We start from the raw sequence: 23635 nt of genomic DNA, 5'->3' as shown, positions 1-23635 counted from the left end.
TCGATTATCACCGCAAATCTCAAAGCCAACCCTGCATGACTGCCCACTGAAAATTTATGGCAACAATCGAGAAAGTCCAGCAAGTGCCGACATATAGTGGTTGTGAAGAGGTTAATTGGTACTTACTGTAGTAAGATTATTTTATATAAAAGGTCCTTATTGTGACCTTAAATCATCTTCAGTCTGCACATTTTAAAATTAAAAATACTATGAAAATCATACAATGTGAATAGCCCAATTTCTTTCTACAGCGGGAGCCGGTACATTTCTACAGACTCCACAGCCCCGATTTTCTTGCATCAGTTTACATATCTCGGCCATTAACTAGAATTACCATTTCTGCCTTTTCTTCGAAATCGCTTTCCTCGCTTTTTATTTCCTCATCCGTTCCTTCCTCGCTGTCCTCTGATGAACTGCTCAGTGCTATGGGATAAAGAGTGGCTGGTTACCTCAAATATTTGGGTTCTACATACTTTCATCTTTTAAAGCCGCATAATAGAACAAACATTTATTTCTCCACACAAAAAAAGGTTTACTTTCAGCATAAACTTTCACAAAAATAGCACACACCAGGAGAACGGTACAAAAGTGATAAATTTAGATCTGGAGCCCAGATTAACGGTCACTGAAGACTGGACTACGGGTGCTGGATTACCACTTACTCTTATTTAGACTTGCCATGTAAAAAAAAGCAATAAAAACAAAGCCCCCAAAAAACTGCGGAAATGCATTTTTCTAGTAATTTTGCCAAACTTGGAATTTTTTTTTCCCATTTTCCAGTACAACACAAGGTAAAATGGATAATGCCATTTAAAAGTCCATCTCCCCCGCCTCCCCACGCCCCAAATGATGGCTTTTAGAAGTCGGAGAGGAAAGATGGAAGGTGCAAAACATGACAAAGAGCAATCCGACCTTTAGGAATACTTACAGTGCTCATCATTATCTTCCTTTTCATTAGCTGGAAGACTTTTTAAAACAGAGTCGACCCCAGGCAAGCGGCACCGTCTCTTCTTTCTTCCTTTCCTCCTCCTGAAGGCACAGAAGCCAGTGTGGTTTATTTAGCACACATTAACTTATTGTAACACACAGTCAGACAAGACAGTGATGCAGGCAGGGGACAGACAACGGCAGGGGGGGGGCTGCTCGAGACGCTCGGATCCGGGGTCGTGGCGGTAGCTCAAGGGGAAGCCGGACCTGGGCCTGAGCACCCGTCCGTCGCCCGCAAGTGAAAAGGGGGTTATTAGATGGGGAAGGTTTTGTCAGTGACGCCACCCGTGGGGTGCGGTGATTGTTGGTGACACCGCCGCTGCTACCCGGGACTGATGAAGTGGGGTAGCTGGATGTTACCCCCTCCACGGATAGGGGAGGTGTTGTCCCGGGTTCCCAATACAGGTGGGATGGTGCTGCGGAGCACAATCTGCAGGGTTGGTAGGTGTACTCACAGTTCCTGAATAAATTTAGAGTCCAGATGGTAAACCAAACTGCCAGTGACCGGTGACCTCTGGCGGGTGTGTTAAGGTCCCACACCCTGGTACAGAAACAGGGGTCCCTTCCTCCTGCACTTAGTGTTTGTGTCCTTGATTTTGACTACTCCGCTTGAAAACAGGGAAGTCCACTCCCAGTGATACTGTGTGTTGGGAGCTGTGGCCCGTGAGAACTGACCCATGGGATCTTAGCAGGCAATTGCGGAGCCCTATCCCCCTCGTTGGGCTTCCATCTCGCTCTATCTGGGCCTCCTGTGTGACAAGACCTGAAAGCTTGTCCCCGGCTGGTAAATTAGTTAGGTGCTTGAAGCTGTCCTTGCTCTAGGGTCCAGGTACCCTGTCTGTGCACGGTCTCCGGACCGGATTCCTGCTGTCTATACTGACGGGCTTCAACCCTGACCCGGTCCTCTTAAGGTCTCCCGCGACCGGATCTCCGTTGCTTGTGGCCCTGTCTGCCGACTGCCACCTAGTCAATTTGTCAGTAGTCCGGTAGTCCAGGAGCTCCAACCCTGACTACCCTGTCACTTCACACTCCTCTCACTTTCACCGTCTGCCTCTTTCCACTCTGTCTCCCTCACCACTCATTTGTTCCCTTCCATTACACCTCAGTACCCCTAGGTGGGCGTCACCATCCACTTGACCCCGCCCACTGGTGTGTCCCTATTGTCGGGGGGGGGGGGGGGGGGGGGGTGAGTAGGCTCTGCTTGCTGATGTTGTGTACCTGGACGTAAAATTGTGATGGAAGGCCAAGGAGGAGGGAATCCTGCACCTGGAAGAGGGGTGCATTCATCTGTGACACCCTAATTTTATCAGTGCGTCACAACAGCATGCCACTTCCATAACGGCAAAGCTTAGTGATGGCGAGGGGATGCTCACACTTACTGATCATTGGGTACATAGCTCGGCTCTGCCTCGGTTAGGGGTGCTTCACACACAGCGAGCTCGCTGCCGAGATCGCTGCTGAGTCACGCTTTTTGTGACGCAGCAGTGACCTCATTAGCGATCTCGCTGTGTGTGACAATGAGCAGCGATCTGGCCCCTGCTGCGAGATCGCTGCTCGTTACACACAGCCCTGGTTCGTTTTCTTCAAAGCCGCTCTCCTGCTGTGACACACAGATCGCTGTGTGTGACAGCAAGAGAGCGACAAATGAAGCGAGCAGGGAGCAGGAGCCGGCGTCTGACAGCTGAGGTAAGCTGTATCCAAGATAAACATCGGGTAACCAAGGTGGTTACCCGATATTTACCTTAGTTACCAGCCTCTGCAGCTCTCACGCTGCCAGTGCCGGCTCCGGCTCTCTGCACATGTAGCTGCTGTACACATCGGGTTAATTAACCCGATGTGTACAGCAGCTAGGAGAGCAAGGAGCCAGCGCTAAGCAGTGTGCGCGGCTCCCTGCTCTCTGCACATGTAGCTGCATTACACATCGGGTTAATTAACCCGATGTGTACTGTAGCTAGGAGAGCAAGGAGCCAGCGCTGCGCGGCTCCCTGCTCCCTGCTCACACTGGTAACTAATGTAAACATCGGGTAACCATACCCGATGTTTACCTTAGTTACCAGTCTCCGCAGCTTCCAGACGGCGGCTCCGTGCAAGCGCAGCGTCGCTTGCACGTCGCTGCTGGCTGGGGGCTGTTCACTGGTCGCTGGTGAGATCTGCCTGTTTGACAGCTCACCAGCGACCATGTAGCGATGCAGCAGCGATCCTGACCAGGTCAGATCGCTGGTCGGATCGCTGCTGCATCGCTAAGTGTGAAGGTACCCTTACTCTTTCAATAGGATAGCAGAAGCTCGTTTTATTACATGCAGGTTTTATAAGTATACGAGGGGATCATCAGATAGATTGCTACCGATATCTAAGGGTACCTTCACACTTAGCGATGCAGCAGCGATCCGACCAGCGATCTGACCTGGTCAGGATCGCTGCTGCATCGCCACATGGTCGCTGGTGAGCTGTCAAACAGGCAGATCTCACCAGCGACCAGTGAACAGCCCCCAGCCAGCAGCGACGTGCAAGCGACGCTGCGCTTGCACGGAGCCGCCGTCTGGAAGCTGCGGAGACTGGTAACTAAGGTAAACATCGGGTATGGTTACCCGATGTTTACATTAGTTACCAGTGTGAGCAGGGAGCAGGGAGCCGCGCACACTGAGCGCTGGCTCCTTGCTCTCCTAGCTACAGTACACATCGGGTTAATTAACCCGATGTGTAATGCAGCTACATGTGCAGAGAGCAGGGAGCCGCGCACACTGCTTAGCGCTGGCTCCTTGCTCTCCTAGCTGCTGTACACATCGGGTTAATTAACCCGATGTGTACAGCAGCTACATGTGCAGAGAGCCGGAGCCGGCACTGGCAGCGTGAGAGCTGCAGAGGCTGGTAACTAAGGTAAATATCGGGTAACCACCTTGGTTACCCGATGTTTATCTTGGATACAGCTTACCTCAGCTGTCAGACGCCGGCTCCTGCTCCCTGCTCGCTTCATTTGTCGCTCTCTTGCTGTCACACACAGCGATCTGTGTGTCACAGCAGGAGAGCGGCTTTGAAGAAAACGAACCAGGGCTGTGTGTAACGAGCAGCGATCTCGCAGCAGGGGCCAGATCGCTGCTCATTGTCACACACAGCGAGATCGCTAATGAGGTCACTGCTGCGTCACAAAAAGCGTGACTCAGCAGCGATCTCGGCAGCGAGCTCGCTGTGTGTGAAGCACCCCTAAACCCTTACAGAAAGCTTTGTAGATCACTTACCACATGTACAAATATTAGTGCAATTAGCAGATATCCAGGCAAGCATTTCTAGACAATACTAAAAGGTTAACTATTGAATCCCATTAAACATTGTAAAATAAGACAGCATGATAAGCAAGAGCAAACAGGAGCAAAAATGTAGGGTATGTAAATATAGCAGCAGTAGGTGTCTACCTAGAGAGGTTCCTTACATGCGGGCCACGGCTTTCCTTGCCAGTTTTCTCTGCAATCGTCTGTTTTCATCAGTATCGCGGAGAACATGGTCTTCAGCTGCCCATCTATCCCAGCTACAAACAGAAATAATAGATCACATACAGTACATACATTACAATTACACAATGGTGTATTGAGATCTTGATTAACCCCTTAACGACCGCGGGCAGTAATATGTCCTAGCGGTCCTAGTGTTACTGCCCGTGGTCTGCTGCCGGCAGCATGCTGCAATCAGCGCACATCTCAGCTGATTTTCACAGCTGAGATGTGTGCCTGCTTGGCACGAGCAGAATCATTATCTGCTCACGCCGGTTAACCCCTTAAATGGCACTGTCAAGTGACAGCGCCATTATAAAATCGCGTTAAACTTTTACTTACCGGGCGATACCAGAAGTCACGTGACTTCCAGTAGTTGTCATGGTAGCACAGGTCATGTGATGACTCCTGTACCTGCCATGAATTACTTTCAGTTTCACTCGGCCCGCAGCCCAGTGAAGCAGAAAGCGAGCGTATCTGCTGTTTACAGCTGTGTAGCTGTGATCAGCAGATAGGGCAGAGCGCGAAAAAAAGAAAAAAAAAAAAGTTTAAAAAAAAAAACAAAAAACCTAAAAAGTTCAAATCACCCCCTTTCGCCCCATTGAAAGTTAAAGGATTAAACAAATTAAAAATACACATACACACACACACACACACACACACACACACACTTGGTATCACCGTCTTCAGAAACGCCTGTTCAAAATATAAAAATCAATTAATCTGATCAGTAAACGGCGTAGCGGCAAAAAAATTCCAAACGCCAAAATGACTCGCCACAACGTTTGCGCAAAATGCAACAACAGGCGACCAAAACGTAGCATCTGCGCAAAAATGGTACTACTAAAAACGTCAGCTCGAGACGCAAAAAAATAAGCCATCAATGAGCCATAGATCCCGAAAAATGAGACCGCTACGGGTCACGGAGTATGGCGTAAAACGTGCCCCACTTTTTTTGGACAAACTGCTGATTTTTTGTAACCCCTTATATAAACGTAAACCTATACATGTTTGGTGTCTATGAACTCGCACTGACCTGAGGCATCACACTCACACATCTGTTTTACCATATAATGAACACAGTGAATAAAATATCTCAAAAACAATAGTGCTATCGCACTTTTGCAATTTTTCTGCATTTGGAATTTTTTTGCCATTTCCCAGTACAATATATGGTAAAATGTATGGTTTTATTTACAAGTACAGCTCGTTCCGCAAAAAATGAGCCCTCACATGACCATATTTACTGAAAAATAAAAAAAAGTTACGTCTCACAGAAGAATGGCGAAAAAAAAACGGAAAGCGAAAAATCGGCCGGTCGTGAAGGGGTTAAACAACTCTTAAACCCTTAACAACCCATGACATACTGGGTACGTCATGGATCGTATACAGTTAATCCCCGCCCCCTGCCGTGGGCAGGCGGCGGCGATCCGCGCACATATCAGCTGTTTTCACCTGACATGTGTAACTAGCCGTGGGTGGAATCGCTTCCACCCGCGGCCATTAACCCCTTACATCTCGCTGCCAAAATCTGGCAGCAAGATGTATATGCGCGCCGCCATGACAGCGACTTACCCCGCCCCCATCGGAAGTCACGTGACATGATCACGTGACTTTCGGTGGTTGACATGGTAGCACAGGGTCATGTGATGACGCCTGTAGCTAACATGAGTCACTTCCTCTCAATGCTGGAATACAGCCGTCATTGAAAGTGAAGCACCAAATCTGCAGTTCTCAGTTCTGTAGCTGAGATCTGTAGATAGTGCAGAGCGATCGGATTGCTGATCGCTATAGCCCCCTAGGGGGACTAGTAAAATATATATAAAAAAAAAAAAAAAAAAAACCACACACCACACATATTGGGTATCGCCGCGTTCAGAAATGTCCGATCTATCAACATATAAAATCAATTGATCTGATCAGTAAACTGCGTAGCAGCAAAAAAATTGCAAATGCCAAAATTACATTTTTTTGGTCGCCGCAAAGTTTGCGCAAGATGCAATAACAGGCGATCAAAACGTAGCATCTGCTCAAAAATGGTACAGTTAAACACGTCAGCTCGAGACGCAAAAAATAAGCTTTCACTGAGCCATAGATCCCGAAAAATGAGAATGCTACAGGTTTTGGAAAATGGTGCAAAACGTGCGCCACTTTTTTGGACAAGCTTGTGAATTTTTTTAACCGCTTAAATACAAGTAAACCTATACATGTTTGGTGTCTACAAACTGGCACTGACCTCAGGCATTACATAGATACCTCAGTTTTACCATATAGTGAACACCGTGAATAAAATATCTCAAAAACGAAGGGAATTTTGTTTACTTACCGTAAATTCCTTTTCTTCTAGCTCCAATTGGGAGACCCAGACAATTGGGTGTATAGGCTATGCCTCCGGAGGCCGCACAAAGTATTACACTAAAAGTGTAAAGCCCCTCCCCTTCTGCCTATACACCCCCCGTGCTCCTCAGTTTTGGTGCAAAAGCAAGAAGGAGGAAAAACAAATTATAAACTGGTTTAAAGTAAATTCAATCCGAAGGAATATCGGAGAACTGAAACCATTCAACATGAACAACATGTGTACACAAAAAAACAGGGGCGGGTGCTGGGTCTCCCAATTGGAGCTAGAAGAAAAGGAATTTACGGTAAACAAAATTCCCTTCTTTGTCGCTCCATGGGAGACCCAGACAATTGGGACGTCCAAAAGCAGTCCCTGGGTGGGTAAATAATACCTCATAATAGAGCCGTAACGGCTCCTTCCTACAGGTGGGCAACCGCCACCTGAAGGACTCGCCTACCTATGCTGGCATCCGCCGAAGCATAGGTATGCACCTGATAGTGTTTCGTGAAAGTGTGCAGGCTCGACCAGGTAGCCGCCTGACACACCTGCTGAGCCGTAGCCTGGTGCCTCAAAGCCCAGGACGCACCCACGGCTCTGGTAGAATGGGCCTTCAGCCCTGAGGGAACCGGAAGCCCCGCCGAACGGTAAGCTTCGATAATTGGTTCCTTGATCCACCGAGCCAGGGTTGATTTGGAAGCCTGTGACCCTTTCCGCTGGCCAGCGACAAGGACAAAGAGTGCATCCGAGCGGCGCAGGGGCGCCGTCCGAGAAATGTAGAGTCTGAGTGCTCTCACCAGATCTAACAAGTGCAAATCCTTTTCACATTGGTGAATTGGATGAGGGCAAAAAGAGGGTAAGGAGATATCCTGATTGAGATGAAAGGGGGATACCACCTTAGGTAGAAATTCCGGAACCGGACGCAGAACCACCTTGTCCTGGTGAAACACCAGGAAAGGGGCTTTGCATGACAATGCTGCTAGCTCAGACACTCTCCGAAGTGAAGTGACTGCTACTAGGAAAACCACTTTCTGCGAAAGGCGTGAGAGAGAAATATCCCTCAGTGGCTCGAACGGTGGTTTCTGAAGAACCATCAGCACCCTGTTCAGATCCCAGGGTTCTAACGGCCGCTTGTAAGGAGGGACGATGTGACAAACCCCCTGCAGGAACGTGCGTACCTGTGGAAGTCTGGCCAAGCGCTTCTGAAAAAACACAGAGAGCGCAGAGACTTGTCCCTTAAGGGAGCCAAGCGACAAACCCTTTTCCAATCCGGACTGAAGAAAGGACAGAAAAGTGGGCAAGGCAAATGGCCAGGGAGAAAAACCCTGATCAGAGCACCATGACAGGAATATTTTCCACGTCCTGTGGTAGATCTTGACGGACGTTGGTTTCCTAGCCTGTCTCATAGTGGCAAAGACGTCTTGAGATAACCCTGAAGACGCTAAGATCCAGGACTCAATGGCCACACAGTCAGGTTGAGGGCCGCAGAATTCAGATGGAAAAACGGCCCTTGAGATAGCAAGTCTGGTCGGTCTGGTAGTGCCCACGGTTGGCCGACCGTGAGATGCCACAGATCCGGGTACCACGACCTCCTCGGCCAGTCTGGAGCGACGAGGATGGCGCGGCGGCAGTCGGCCCTGATCTTGCGTAACACTCTGGGCAACAGTGCCAGCGGAGGAAACACATAAGGGAGTTGAAACTGCGACCAATCCTGAACTAAGGCGTCTGCCGCCAGAGCTCTGTGATCGTGAGAACGTGCCATGAATGCCGTGACCTTGTTGTTGTGCCGGGACGCCATTAGGTCGACGTCCGGCATCCCCCAGCGGCAACAGATCTCCTGAAACACGTCCGGGTGAAGGGACCATTCCCCTGCGTCCATGCCCTGGCGACTGAGAAAGTCTGCTTCCCAGTTTTCTACGCCCGGGATGTGAACTGCGGAGATGGTGGAGGCCGTGGCTTCCACCCACATCAAAATCCGCCGGACTTCCTGGAAGGCTTGCCGGCTGCGTGTTCCTCCTTGGTGGTTGATGTAAGCCACCGCTGTGGAGTTGTCCGACTGAATTCGGATCTGCTTGCCTTCCAGCCATTGCTGGAAAGCTTTTAGGGCTAGATACACTGCCCTGATCTCCAGAACATTGATCTGAAGTGAGGACTCCTGCCGAGTCCACGTACCCTGAGCCCTGTGGTGGAGAAAGACTGCTCCCCACCCTGACAGACTCGCGTCCGTCGTGACCACCGCCCAGGATGGGGGTAGGAAGGATTTCCCCTTCGATAATGAAGTGGGAAGAAGCCACCACCGAAGGGAAGCTTTGGTTGCCTGAGAGAGGGAGACGTTCCTGTCGAGGGACGTCGGCTTCCTGTCCCATTTGCGTAGGATGTCCCATTGAAGAGGACGCAGGTGAAACTGCGCGAAAGGGACTGCTTCCATTGCTGCCACCATCTTCCCCAGGAAGTGCATGAGGCGCCTCAAGGGGTGTGACTGACCTTGAAGGAGAGATTGCACCCCCGTCTGTAGTGAACGCTGCTTGTTCAGCGGAAGCTTCACTATCGCTGAGAGGGTATGAAACTCCATGCCAAGATATGTCAGCGATTGGGCCGGTGTCAGATTTGACTTTGGCAAATTGATGATCCACCCGAAACTCTGTAGAGTCTCCAGAGTAGCGGTGAGGCTGTGCTGGCATGCCTCTTGAGAGGGAGCCTTGACCAGCAGATCGTCTAAGTAAGGGATCACCGAGTGACCCTGAGAGTGTAGGACCGCTACTACAGTAGCCATAACCTTGGTAAAAACCCGTGGGGCTGTTGCCAGGCCGAAGAGGAACAGGGACCACCACTCCTTCTGTCTTCAGAGTGTCCAGCGCCTGCAGAAGAGCATCGGCTCGCTCGGGAGGCGGAGATGTTCTGAAAAATCGAGTCGGAGGACGAGAATTGAACTCTATCCTGTAACCGTGAGACAGAATGTCTCTCACTCAACGGTCTTTTACCTGTGGCAGCCAAATGTCGGAAAATCGGGAGAGCCTGCCACCGACCGAGGATGCGGTGTGAGGGGGCCGTAAGTCATGAGGAAGCCGCCTTGGTGGCGGCACCTCCGGCGGTCTTTTTAGGGCGTGCCTTAGACCGCCATGGATCGGAGTTCCTCTGATCCTTCTGAGGACCTTTGGACGAGGAGAATTGGGACCTGCCCGCGCCCCGAAAGGACCGAAACCTCGACTGTCCCCTTCTCTGTTGGGGTAATCTTGGTTTGGCCTGCGGTAAGGATGTTTCCTTTCCCTTGGATTGTTTGATTATTTCATCCAGCCTCTCACCAAACAAACGGTCGCCAGAAAATGGCAAACCGGTTAAGCACTTTTTGGAAGCTGAATCTGCCTTCCATTCCCGAAGCCACAAGGCCCTTCGTATTGCCACCGAATTGTCGGCTGCAACCGCCGTACGGCTCGCAGAGTCCAGGACAGCATTAATAGCGTAGGACGCAAATGCCGACGTTTGAGATGTTATAGACGCCACTTGCGGCGCAGACGTACGTACGTGTAAGTGCGTCAATTTGCGCTTGACCCGCTGCAATAGCTTGGAGCGCCCATACGGCTGCGAATGCTGGAGCAAAAGACGCGCCGATAGCTTCATAGATGGATTTCAACCAGAGCTCCATCTGTCTGTCAGTGGCATCCTTGAGCGAAGCCCCATCTTCAACTGCAACTATGGATCTAGCCGCCAGTCTGGAGGATCCACCTTGAGACACTGAGTCCAGCCCTTGACCACGTCAGGGGGGAAGGGATACCGTGTATCCTTAAGGCGCTTAGAAAAACGCTTATCTGGATTAGCCCGGTGTTTCTGGACTGCCTCTCTGAAGTCAGAGTGGTCCAGAAACATACTCGTACGTTTGGGGAACCTAGAATGGAATTTCTCCTGCTGAGAAGCTGACTCCTCTACTGGATGAGCAGAGGGAGAAATATCCAACATTTGATTTATGGACGCGATAAGATCATTCATTATGGCGTCCCCATCAGGAGTATCAAGGTTGAGCGCAGCCTCAGAATTAGAATCCTGATCAGCAACCTTCGCTTCACCATACAGAGAGTCCTCCCGCTGAGACCCTGACCAATGTGATGATGTCGAGGGAATTTCCAAGCGAGCTCGCTTACGCGGTCTGGGACTGCGGTCCGTGTCAGAGACCTCACTCTGGGATCTATGAGACACCCCGGGAGGACATGGTTGTTCCGACTGAGGGGAACTAGGTGGCAATGATTCCACAGTGTCCCTGGTTTGAGATACCGGTCTGGACTGCAAAGCTTCTAGTATCTTAGCCATAGTCTCAGAAAGCCTTTCAGTAAAAGCTGTAAACTCCGTCCCTGTCACCTGGACAGTGTTAGCAGGTGGTTCCCCCTGGGCCTCCCTTAGCAGAGGCTCCGGCTGAGTAAGTGCCACGGGGGCCGAGCAGTGCACACAATGAGGGTCAGTGGAGCCTGCCGGTAGTGAGGTCGTACATGCGGCGCAGGCAGCATAGTAAGCCTGTGTTTTGGCACCCCTGCTTCTTGTGGGCACCATGCTGTTGACTCCCCTGAGCAACACAATAGGGTATATAGCCAGAAACAACCGTGCACCATACAGTGTAAAGTATACCTATAAATATATTTACACTACTGCACAAGTGGGGCTAGCACCTGAGGTGCTGCTTACCGCCCGCTTAGAGCGGTTGTGTGGCCAGCAGAATCCCTGTCTGAGTCCTCCAGCGCTTGTCTGTCCTCAGCAGCGTCAGAGGAGCTGAGTAATGGCTGCCGGCGTCCTAAGGAGAGGAGGGAGCCGTGGGCGTGACCCAGAAAGTGCGGGAACTGGTGCCCCACTGTGCACAGTGAGGGGGGTGGAGTATGCAAAGCATGCTCCAGCCCTCAGTGCTGCTGTGCTGTACAGCGTCCCGCCCTTCCCCTGACTGGCAGGGCTGGGGGCGGGAAGAACGAGACTAGGCCGCAAAGAGCCGGGGACTCGAGTTATGAGCGCGGCCGCCGTAAAAGCGCGGTCGGCGCTGAAGTCCCCGGCGCACTAACAGTCCCAGCCGCGCCGCAGTAATAGTAATGGCAGCGGCGGTCAGCGCGGCAGTCCCCTTACACTAACACACTCAGCGACGCTGCAGTGTGTAATAGCACAAACGCGGTCAGCGCCGCAGTCCCCGGTGCACTAGCACACCCAGCAATGCTGGAGTGTTGCTGTGCGCGGTCCCCACGGGGACACAGAGTACCTTCAAGTAGCAGGGCCATGTCCCTGAACGATACTCGGCTCCTATCCAGCAGAGTCCTCAGGAGCTGTGGATGGAGCACGGTCTCAGTGCCTGGAGACCGATAGGATCCCACTTCACCCAGAGCCCTAAGGGGGATGGGGAAGGAAAACAGCATGTGGGCTCCAGCCTCCGTACCCGCAATGGATACCTCAACCTTAACAACACCGCCGACAAGAGTGGGGTGAGAAGGGAGCATGCTGGGGGCCCTTTAAGGGCCCTCTTTTCTTCCATCCGACATAGTCAGCAGCTGCTGCTGACTAAGCTGTGGAGCTATGCGTGCATGTCTGCCTCCTTCGCACAAAGCAAAAAACTGAGGAGCCCGTGGGAGCACGGGGGGTGTATAGGCAAAAGGGGAGGGGCTTTACACTTTTAGTGTAATACTTTGTGCGGCCTCCGGAGGCATAGCCTATACACCCAATTGTCTGGGTCTCCCATGGAGCGACAAAGAAAATAGTGCTATCGCACGTTTTTGCAATTTTTCTGCATTTGGAATTTTTCTGCCGTTTCCCAGTACACTATATGGTAAAACTTATGGTTTTAGTTACAAGTACAGCTCGTTCCGCAAAAAATGAGCCCTCACATGACCATATTGACTGAAAAATAAAAAAAGTTACGTCTCTCAGAAGAATGGCGAAAAAAAAAAACGGAAATCGAAAAATCAGCCGGTCGTGAAGGGGTTAAATAACTCTTAAAAGGAAATCTGTCAGTGATATCAACCTTCTTAAGCCATCTATATGGGCATGTAGGTGATATAAAAATATCAGTGTAGTCAACTTTCTATCTGGAATAAGACATCAGATTGCAGAGAAATCACGTGTTCCTTATATGTAAATAGGCTGTTAAGATCCATGGGCTGGGACAGATTTCACCAAAAATCTGCATCCACAGCTTATTGTAGATGAGGTCACCAATGTGATATATGTGATATATGTGATGACTGACAGTCTGCTCTCAAATCACACATAGCTCTACAGTGTGGGCAGAGCCAGCACAGTATGGCAGAGCTGAAGTGTGCCTCATTACAAACACATGTGCAGCTGCAGTCCTCACAGTGCTTCAGCCTCCGTCTCACAGCCAGCCAGTACAGCAGAGACGACACCCTGTGAGAAGACAAGTGCTGCTGCAGATCTTTGTCGGATGAGCAGACTGTCAGTCATTACATGTTGCTCAGTGGTCATGCCTCCTTTCATTTAACATGAGCTCTGTTAGCAGATACTCAGGGAGATCTGTATGCTGCTCATAGATCTCACACATTTAAAAATAAATAAAAAATGTATTATTCCAGATAAATCCATCAGACAGTACATATTCATTTTTTTATGACTTACACGCCATGTAGACAGCTTAGGTAATTCTATTGAACAAATACCTTTTAAAGATTTGTTACAAATAGCAGTAAAAAATAAAATAATACTCTTGTGCACAACTGGCCGACTACAGACTGAAACTAAGCAAATGGATTTGTACTTTAAAACAGGGCTGTGGAGTCGGAGTCGTGGAGTCGGAGTCGGAGTCGGAGCTCATTTTGGTGGAGTCGGAGTCGGAGTTGGAGTCGGTATAAAATGCACCGACTCCGACTCCTAAAATATATAATAAATTGGGGACAGGAGTGCAATGCAGAATGTGCTGAATATTTTACTAAATAATAACATTTAGTATAATGCTTATATTTAAGTGAAAAATTTATTGTTGTATAATGTGAACATCAGACATTTAATTGTTTTTATGATACAATAATCAAGATATTTGGATAGAACATAAAATATTTATTGGATACAACTTTAGAACACAAAAAACTAATAAATTGTAAATATGTAATATATATAATATATATATATATATATATATATATATACAGTGTATATACACACACACAAGATATATATGTAATCTACTGTATATTACATAGTGTATTACATATTTACAATTTATTACAGTTTTTTGTGTTCTAAAGTTGTATCCAATAAATATATTTTATGTTCTATCCAAATATCTTGATTATTGTATCATAAAAATTATTAAATGTCTAATGTTCACATACACATTCATGTACTACAATAAATTTTTCACCTAACTATAAGCAATATATGTAGGAGTCGGAGCCGGAGTCGGAGCCGGAGTCGGAGTCGGTGCAAGAGAATTTGAGGAGTCGGAGTCGGAGTCGAAGGTTTGGCTTACCGACTCCACAGCCCTGCTTTAAAAAGTTCCTTAACACTAGAAATACTGGACTCGTGACACCTATATAGAAATATATAGTGCAAAGTAGTCAAAATGACTACCTCAGTAGTTCTAGTGTTAAAAGGGGTTGTCCATTACTTGCACAATTCACCATGTTCGCCCTCACAAAAATAGCAAAGCCTACAATCACCTCCGTGGCTTCAGCAATGTTAGAAGTCACGTTCCCGGGGCCATGTGACATTGGTTGCGGGGCTCGCCTGTCAATCAGGGCCGTCCTCCTCCTCCCTGACTTCAAACTGTTAATTAAAAGGAACAGAGCGCTGCGGCTGGCACTCACTTCATGGCAGAAGCCGGTGAGTACGGCCATACACGTAGGGTCAGCTCTTCCTCTACCCCAGGCTGCTATGGTCCTTCTGCAGTTACACTAGCCTGCTAATCCCTCCCAATGGAGTGATTAGTTGTGTATGCCTATGATAGGACATCATCTACCCTAGGTCTGATTCTGTCCCTTTACCACACCGCAGCTTCATTATACTAGATTTGGTGTACTGGGATTTCTTTACTGAGTGTATACTATGTATATAACAAATTTTGAGATCCTATATGTTATTTTTGTACTATTGATGCACACACGCTATACTGGATGGCCATTACTTAGGATATTCAGGCCTCTGGTACTGGTGGGACAAATTTATACAGGCTACTGTTTATTACTGTTAATCAATTCTGCAGGTCCCTCTTTTACAATTGTATCATCCTTGATATTGTGGACCACGTTCCGTGTGGGGTTTATGGTGTATTTTAAATGTTTTCAATGTGTTTGTGGTTGGCATCTAATAAACTGTTTCTGATTGGGTTTATTAATTAAGAGGAGGCTGCTTCCTCTGCTTCCATGAAGAAAAAACAAAAAGCCAGCACCAAATGTGCACTACAGCACTAAACATTCCAAACTGTACTTATTATAAAAAATGTTTTGAGATTTTTGGCAAAAAATTGCAATTTCTTGAGCTGCTTCGCCACGTCACGGCAAATCTCATTTGAAGCAGTCCTACACTAAAATATTTTTATAAAATGTGCCATACGGCCTCACATATGAATAGTAGAACTGCCAAAAATCTCAAAACATTTTTTATAATAAGTACAGTTTGGAATGTTTAGTGCTGAAGTGCACATTTGGTGCTGCTTTTTGTTTTTTCTTCATTGAATTGGTCGGTGGTTGACCTCCACCTTGCTATGCACCCCAATTTGGGATGTATTCCATCTGTCTGGATTTTGGCGGTTGGTGACTGTTCACATTAAGTCATCAGGCTTTGTCCACAGGCTATTTACTTCATGCAGCATTTGCTTGGACCTGTCCCGCCCACAGCCATGACTCAGTCATGGGTATGGGATTGAAATAGACCAGGTGAGTGCTGCTAAGAGCAGTTCTACTATTCATATGTGAGGCCGTATGGCACATTTTATAAAAATATTTTAGTGTAGGACTGCTTCAAATGAGATTTGCCGTGACGTGGCGAAGCAGCTCAAGAAATTGCAATTTTTTGCCAAAAATCTCAAAACATTTTTTATAATAAGTACAGTTTGGAATGTTTAGTGCTGAAGTGCACATTTGGTGCTGGCTTTTTGTTTTTTCCTCTGCTTCCAGCCTGTCTTTCTGATCTAATACTGGAGATACCAGGGGTGGTGAGGTAAGAGGAGGCTGCTTCCTCTGCTTCCAGCCTGTCTTTCTGATCTAATACTGGAGATACCAGGGGTGGTGAGGTAAGAGGAGGCTGCTTCCTCTGCTTCCAGCCTGTCTTTCTGATCTAATACTGGAGCTACCAGAGGTGGTGAGGTAAGAGGAGGCTGCTTCCTCTGCTTCCAGCCTGTCTTTCTGATGTAATACTGGAGATACCAGGGGTGGTGAGGTAAGAGGAGGCTGCTTCCTCTGCTTCCAGCCTGTCTTTCTGATCTAATACTGGAGATACCAGGGGTGGTGAGGTAAGAGGAGGCTGCTTCCTCTGCTTCCAGCCTGTCTTTCTGATCTAATACTGGAGATACCAGGGGTGGTGAGGTAAGAGGAGGCTGCTTCCTCTGCTTCCAGCCTGTCTTTCTGATCTAATACTGGAGATACCAGGGGTGGTGAGGTAAGAGGAGGCTGCTTCCTCTGCTTCCAGCCTGTCTTTCTGATCTAATACTGGAGATACCAGGGGTGGTGAGGTAAGAGGAGGCTGCTTCCTCTGCTTCCAGCCTGTCTTTCTGATCTAATACTGGAGATACCAGGGGTGGTGAGGTAAGAGGAGGCTGCTTCCTCTGCTTCCAGCCTGTCTTTCTGATCTAATACTGGAGATACCAGGGGTGGTGAGGTAAGAGGAGGCTGCTTCCTCTGCTTCCAGCCTGTCTTTCTGATCTAATACTGGAGATACCAGGGGTGGTGAGGTAAGAGGAGGCTGCTTCCTCTGCTTCCAGCCTGTCTTTCTGATCTAATACTGGAGCTACCAGAGGTGGTGAGGTAAGAGGAGGCTGCTTCCTCTGCTTCCAGCCTGTCTTTCTGATGTAATACTGGAGATACCAGGGGTGGTGAGGTAAGAGGAGGCTGCTTCCTCTGCTTCCAGCCTGTCTTTCTGATCTAATACTGGAGATACCAGGGGTGGTGAGGTAAGAGGAGGCTGCTTCCTCTGCTTCCAGCCTGTCTTTCTGATCTAATACTGGAGATACCAGGGGTGGTGAGGTAAGAGGAGGCTGCTTCCTCTGCTTCCAGCCTGTCTCTCTGATCTAATACTGGAGATACCAGGGGTGGTGAGGTAAGAGGAGGCTGCTTCCTCTGCTTCCAGCCTGTCTTTCTGAATGAAGAGTTGCTGCTGTGACGAGAAGATGGCTAGTTTTGTACTGTACATGCTCACAGGCATCTGTCCTATAAACACTGTAGGACAGGCTTTTGTCAGTGCAATAATACTGCAGCCATTGTAATATACTACAGTTAGTACCTCCTAATACAAACCACATTGATTTGATAATTGAAGGCTTTTATGAATTTAATTACTTTTATTTGTACCTCTGGAGAGCTACTAATTCTAGATTCTACTTCTGCCTTCTGTTACCATAACTGTCCATCACTGGATATGGGCAAATAATTATTCTCCATTGATGGAACTCATTAGGCAAGGGTGGGCTTGTATTCGGTCAGCAGAAGTCAAAGTGTATTTATGGTCTGTCTAGCCAGCTCAATAGAGTAAGTACAAAAACTGGCCATAAACCGTAGATAAAAGTTGGGCCGCCCAACAATTGTACTTGTATGTGGGTCACTCTACTCATCAATAGCAAATGTACAGTGAAAAAGGAGACTGAAAGGCTTGTTCCAACCTTGGAGGAGGCAAGTGGCCATCTTTGACAGATGCTTATTCCCCTCCTTCAGTTGTGATAAGAACGCACACATGGCCAAGCATCCATGTTTATGTTGACAGGAGAAATAGGTGATGGCTAAATGGCCATTTTACAGCATGACCAGGTTCCTTTGTACTGTGGCACCATCATGGGAAGAACTTTCTATACCTTCAGCTCACAGACTATGGTCAAGGTATTGGCTAAGAATTACTTGGGCACAATTCCATGTCTGGCACTGCCATGCCATCATTGTGGCTCAAGTCCAATAATACTGCCAAGAACAGCCAGTAATCCTCTATTTATCCAGCATTAAGCATACACACATTTATTTTATAACACACACACTAGAATCTAAAGCGGGCTTTACACACAGTAACATTGCTAGCGATGTCGATCGTACCCGCCCCCGTCTGTTGTGCGTCACAGGCAAATTGCTGCCCGTAGCGCACAACATCGCTAACACCCATCACACGTACTTACCTGCCTAGCGACGTCGCTGTGGCCGGCGAACTGCCTCCTTTCTAAGGGGGCGGTTCGTGCGGCGTCACCAAGCGGCCTCCCAATAGAAGCGGAGATGATCGGCCGCAACATCCTGCCCACCTCCTTCCTTCCTCATTGCCGGCGGCCGCAGGTACAATGTAGTTCCTCGTTCCTACAGTGTCACACATAGCGATGTGTGCTGCCTCGGGAACGACAAACAACCTGCGTCCTGCAGCAGCAACGATAATCGGGATTAGAACGACTGGTCAACGATATGGTGAGTAATTTGATAGTTTACCGGTCGTTTGAGCGTTTCACATGCAACGACCTCGCTAACGAGGATGGAGGTGCGTCACGAATTCCGTGACCCCAGCGACATCGTTAGCGATGTCGTTGCGTGTAAAGCTCGCTTTAAGCGGCTTCTGACAGCACTGAATAATATAACAGAGTCACTTACCTTCTATTCCAACCATTAAAATGGATCAGATACTCGGGATTTTTTCTACCTTTGTCATCTTTACTGACAACAATATCAACAACCTACAAAAGAGAAGAAAGCAGTGGATAAAAGGTGGACAGAAATGTGTGCTAGATTTTAGCATTCTTTAATCAAAAACACACACACCACGCACACTAAAAAAAAATCAGCCAAAACCTGTTAATTCTGGAGGCATTGGCCAACCATTTACAGCATACAATATTCTCCGGACTCTTCCCTGACACACGAGGAGAGTCGAGTGAGGGATCTGGCCGATGACATTTCAACAGATGGTCCTTTTGTGTTTGGCGCACAGAAAAAACAAGGAGTTGTACAGCAGCTCAATAGAACATTGGAGCGCGTGGCTGAGCCCGATGCTTCTGTGTATGGGGGAGTCAGGAGAGATTGCCACCAGCCAACATCTAGCCAAATATGTATGGTGGAAATTAAATCAGGGCAATGCTAGATTGGACTTTTCCAATCAGATTTAAAGCTTAAGGGGTGCTTCACACACAGCGAGCTCGCTGCCGAGATCGCTGCTGAGTCACGCTTTTTGTGACGCAGCAGTGACCTCATTAGCGATCTCGCTGTGTGTGACACTGAGCAGCGATCTGGCCCCTGCTGCGAGATCGCTGCTCGTTATACACAGCCCTGGTTCGTTTTCTTCAAAGGCGCTCTCCCACTGTGACAACGAGAGAGCGACAAATGAAGCGAGCAGGGAGCAGGAGCCGGCGTCTGGCAGCTGCGGTAAGCTGTAACCAAGATAAACATCGGGTAACCAAGGTGGTTACCCGATATTTACCTTAGTTACCAGCCTCCGCCGCTCTCACGCTGCCTGTGTTGCCGGCTCCGGCTCTCTGCACATGTAGCTGTATTACACATCGGGTTAATTAACCCGATGTGTACTGTAGCTAGGAGAGCAAGGAGCCAGCGCTCAGTGTGCGCGGCTCCCTGCACACACAGTTACGCGGTGTGCGCTGGTAACTAATGTAAACATCGGGTAACCATACCCGATGTTTACCTTAGTTACCAGTGTCCGCAGCTTCCAGACGCCGGCTCCGCGCAAGCGCAGCGTCGCTTGCACGTCGCTGCTGGCTGGAGGCTGGTCACTGGTGAGATCTGCCTGTTTGACAGCTCACCAGCGACCATGTAGCGATGCAGCAGCGATCCTGACCAGGTCAGATCGCTGGTCGGATCGCTGCTGCATCGCTAAAGTGTGAAGGTACCCTTACAGAGGTTGTCCAGTCTTGTGATGAAAGTCCACACTGTGCGACTATAGACTTCTGAATACTTAGTGTGCGCAAAGTATACTGTTGCATTTTGCACACTGCCAGGCACATTCTGACTAGACGTGCTAGGCCTGGCTCAATACAGATAAAGTTAGTGAGGTTGAGCACATCTAGTTGGAATGTGGCCAGTAGTCTGCTTTTGGCAGCAACCATGGATTTCAGCTCAGTGCACATGACCCCGGGCTTCCAACTGAAGTAGTGCGCATGACCCAAACGCCGGGGTCATGTGCACTGAGCCGAAATCCGGTGTCGGGCCCAGCACCCATGACCAGCGCAGCCCGGGAGCCAGAACTCTGAAGCAGACATTTTGGACATGAACTTAGCAAGGACTAGTAAAATCTGCTTCCAAGAAGTCCTCCATATTCCTGTATTCTATATAACCCCACAGATAATACAGAGGCAGCAAGTCACCCAGTAAGCGACATCGCTGGAATCCGGGTCTCTGCCCTTACAACAGGCAGCTCAGATTATCTGACTTCCGTCAGGTTCACTTTAAGGCCCTGTGCGCACGCTGCTTTTTTTTGGTGCAGTTTGTGGTCCTAAACTGCATGCATTTCCTTCTCCAGCAATGTCTATGAGAAATCCGGAAGGCTGTGTATATGTTGCTTCTTTTTTGCCTGTAGGTTTTGGTTGCAGAAAAAAGAATCAGCATGTCACTTTTCTGTGTTTTTCCCTGCATTTTGCCATTGATAAAAAAAACGCATGCGGTTTTTGATGCGTTTTTTCGGCCATAGGTGCGCTTTTCGCTGGAGAAACAAAGCTGCAGTGTGCACACATCCCTAATACGGAGAAGGAGGGCGACCTACATATATGGGTTAGGCTGCTTTCACACATCAGTTTTTTGCAATCAGGCACAATCCGGCGCATTGCAAAAACAAAAAAAAAAAAAAACCACATCAGTTTTTTTCCCGCCGGCTGCGTTTTTCCTCGTAGACTTGCATTAGCGCCGGATTGTGGATTGTGCTGCATGGCCTTGCGTTGCGTTAGTTTTTTGCCAGATGCGGCATATTTATCCGATGCGGCGGCCAGAACGTTGCTTGCAGCATTTTTTGTCTGCCTCAAAAAAAACGCATCGCGCCGGATCCAGTGCGATTTACAATGCAAGCCTATGGACGGCGGATGCGGCAAAAACTGCATCCGGCGGCCAGATGCTTTTTTTTGCACTGCGCATGCTCAGTATCAAACCGGATTCGTCAAAAAATGGACGGGCCGCATGGAAAAACTTATGCAACGGATCCGTTTTTTTTCGCCGCATCCGTTGCATAGGTTTTTGAGCCGGATTGAGCCGCACTGCAAAAACCGGATGTGTGAAAGCAGCCTAAGGGATGTTGCACAATCCCACCCTCCACATCAGTCACACACTGCAAGAGCTAAAAAGAGACCGCATTACAATGACAGGTAATCCCTCTATACACAGGATCCACCAATCACAGCTGACCCTCCTGCCTTCCCTTCACAATGCTCTGTACAGGCTCATGTGACACTTAAAGGGGTATTCCAGTGTTTGAGATCCTATCCCAATGTGTAGGAAGAGTAACAGCAAATACCCAATTACAAATATAGTATAGTTCTCCTGATATAGCCATATCTCTTACCTCATGTGCAGGGCATTGTAGCTTAGGTATCCATGGTTACAACCACGAAGAACTAACGGTCACTATGAGTGGCTGTAAACATAGATGCCTAAGCTGCAATGCCCTGCACATGAGGTAAGACGCATGGCTATATCAGAAGTATACATGAGTAATTGGACGTATTTGCTATTATTCCTACTGCATATTGGGATATGATCTTGGATTAAAAAACGCACCAAAAAATGCAATGTGTGCACACAGCCTACCACTGCTGCCCAATCACAAGGACAGGTCAATGCTAAAGTCCTGGACAAACCCTTTAAAACGTTTAATAATACTACATGCGCCTCCCACGAGACGAGCCATCATGTGACGTGTGGTCAGTGTGGCACCCTAGGGCAGGTAACCATGACAACCAATGACTCCTGCCCCATCTGTAATGAGTGATGATCCCACAGCCATGCAAATACGCGTCTGACTCGTTGCTACGGGTAACGGCCAGTCTGCCGGCCCCGTGTGGACAGGTGACGTCATCCTCACACACAGCCCAGTCGTGACGTCACCTGTGCATTCACCGCTCACACAGCAGGACGGACCGCAGCCCCCCGCAGAGGCCACGGCGCCCCCCACACCGCTCCCCTCCACACTGCGCGCACCTTGGCATCGTACAACACTTTAGCCTTGGTCGGGTCTGGCTCAAAGCAGAGAACTTTCTCCCCTTTTTGGAACTTAAATTTCATTCCCCGCGAGTTCATTTGTTCATCATGGCGAAAAGCAGGAAGCGAAACTCCCGCAGCGGCCTGAGCGCGGCACAGAGCACGGGGGCACAGGAAGACGCCGCCATTCGCGGCCGGACAAGCCACGCCTACTCGGGCACGACCAGCCAACCCTGAAGGCACGGCGGGATGCTTTCTGAAATACAGCCAATTACACGCAGGCAATGCCAAAATTGACCAATCAGAATGAAAGGTGTGTCAGCTAGCAAAAGCTGCGTCATGGCCACGTGATCACCGCGTTTCATAAATATTGTTTTGAAAGGCGCGTTCTAGGCGCATGTGCGGCCATTACCACATAGGTCTGTGCGCTTATATACAGCAATGGGACAATTGGCTGCCTCAGGGGTGATGACACTATGGAGAGCCACAAAGCAGGCAGTTATATAGGGTACATGGGAAGCGCTACAAGAACTCAGGGAAAGGGAGTCCGCACAAAATAGCCATACAAGCCTAGCACAGACACAGGCACCCATGGCACGGCCAGACAGGAGAATGCAGCCTCCGCAGGACATCCATCCATCTCCACCCTTCCTTTATTTACAGCTATGTGTTTATAGGATCCAGAGGTGATGGACGGAAAATGTGTGGGAAGGTGCGCCAAATGGGGCAGCCCCGCCAAGCTATTGAGCCGCGCCACCCAGCCCCGCCAAGCTATTGAGCCGCGCCACCCAGCCCCGCCAAGCTATTGAGCCGCGCCACCCAGCCCCGCCAAGCTATTGAGCCGCGCCAAGCTATTGAGCCGCGCCACCCAGCCCCGCCAAGCTATTGAGCCGCGCCACCCAGCCCCGCCAAGCTATTGAGCCGCGCCACCCAGCCCCGCCAAGCTATTGAGCCGCGCCACCCAGCCCCGCCAAGCTATTGAGCCCCGCCAAGCTATTGAGCCGCGCCACCCAGCCTCGCCAAGCTATTGAGCCGCGCCACCCAGCCTCGCCAAGCTATTGAGCCACGCCACCCAGCCTCGCCAAGCTATTGAGCCGCGCCACCCAGCCCCGCCAAGCTATTGAGCCCCGCCACCCAGCCCCGCCAAGCTATTGAGCCCCGCCACCCAGCCCCGCCAAGCTATTGAGCCGCGCCACCCAGCCCCGCCAAGCTATTGAGCCCCGCCAAGCTATTGAGCCGCGCCACCCAGCCTCGCCAAGCTATTGAGCCGCGCCACCCAGCCTCGCCAAGCTATTGAGCCGCGCCACCCAGCCTCGCCAAGCTATTGAGCCGCGCCACCCAGCCCCGCCAAGCTATTGAGCCGCGCCACCCAGCCCCGCCAAGCTATTGAGCCCCGCCACCCAGCCCCGCCAAGCTATTGAGCCGCGCCACCCAGCCCCGCCAAGCTATTGAGCCGCGCCACCCAGCCCCTCCAAGCTATTGAGCCGCGCCACCCAGCCCCGCCAAGCTATTGAGCCGCGCCACCCAGCCTCGCCAAGCTATTG

General features: G+C 49.5%; 1 protein-coding gene across 1 annotated transcript in view; it reads right to left on the bottom strand.

The window, feature by feature from the left end:
- MSL3 (MSL complex subunit 3) overlaps positions 1 to 22312 on the bottom strand; it is a 111936-nt gene extending 89624 nt beyond the window's left edge. The window contains exons 1-5 of the mRNA XM_075334281.1: positions 22092 to 22312; positions 18552 to 18634; positions 4415 to 4510; positions 929 to 1029; positions 335 to 423 (exon numbers count right to left, since the gene is read on the bottom strand). Of these exons, the coding sequence (XP_075190396.1) occupies positions 335 to 423; positions 929 to 1029; positions 4415 to 4510; positions 18552 to 18634; positions 22092 to 22190 (468 nt within the window). The 5' untranslated portion in view covers positions 22191 to 22312. The remainder of the gene's footprint in view (positions 1 to 334; positions 424 to 928; positions 1030 to 4414; positions 4511 to 18551; positions 18635 to 22091) is intronic.
- Positions 22313 to 23635: the final 1323 nt, after the last annotated feature.

The sequence above is a fragment of the Anomaloglossus baeobatrachus genome, chromosome 2, assembly GCF_048569485.1.
Source record: "Anomaloglossus baeobatrachus isolate aAnoBae1 chromosome 2, aAnoBae1.hap1, whole genome shotgun sequence".
Classification (NCBI taxonomy): Eukaryota; Metazoa; Chordata; class Amphibia; order Anura; family Aromobatidae; genus Anomaloglossus; species Anomaloglossus baeobatrachus.
This window is presented reverse-complemented; position numbering and strand designations above follow the sequence as displayed.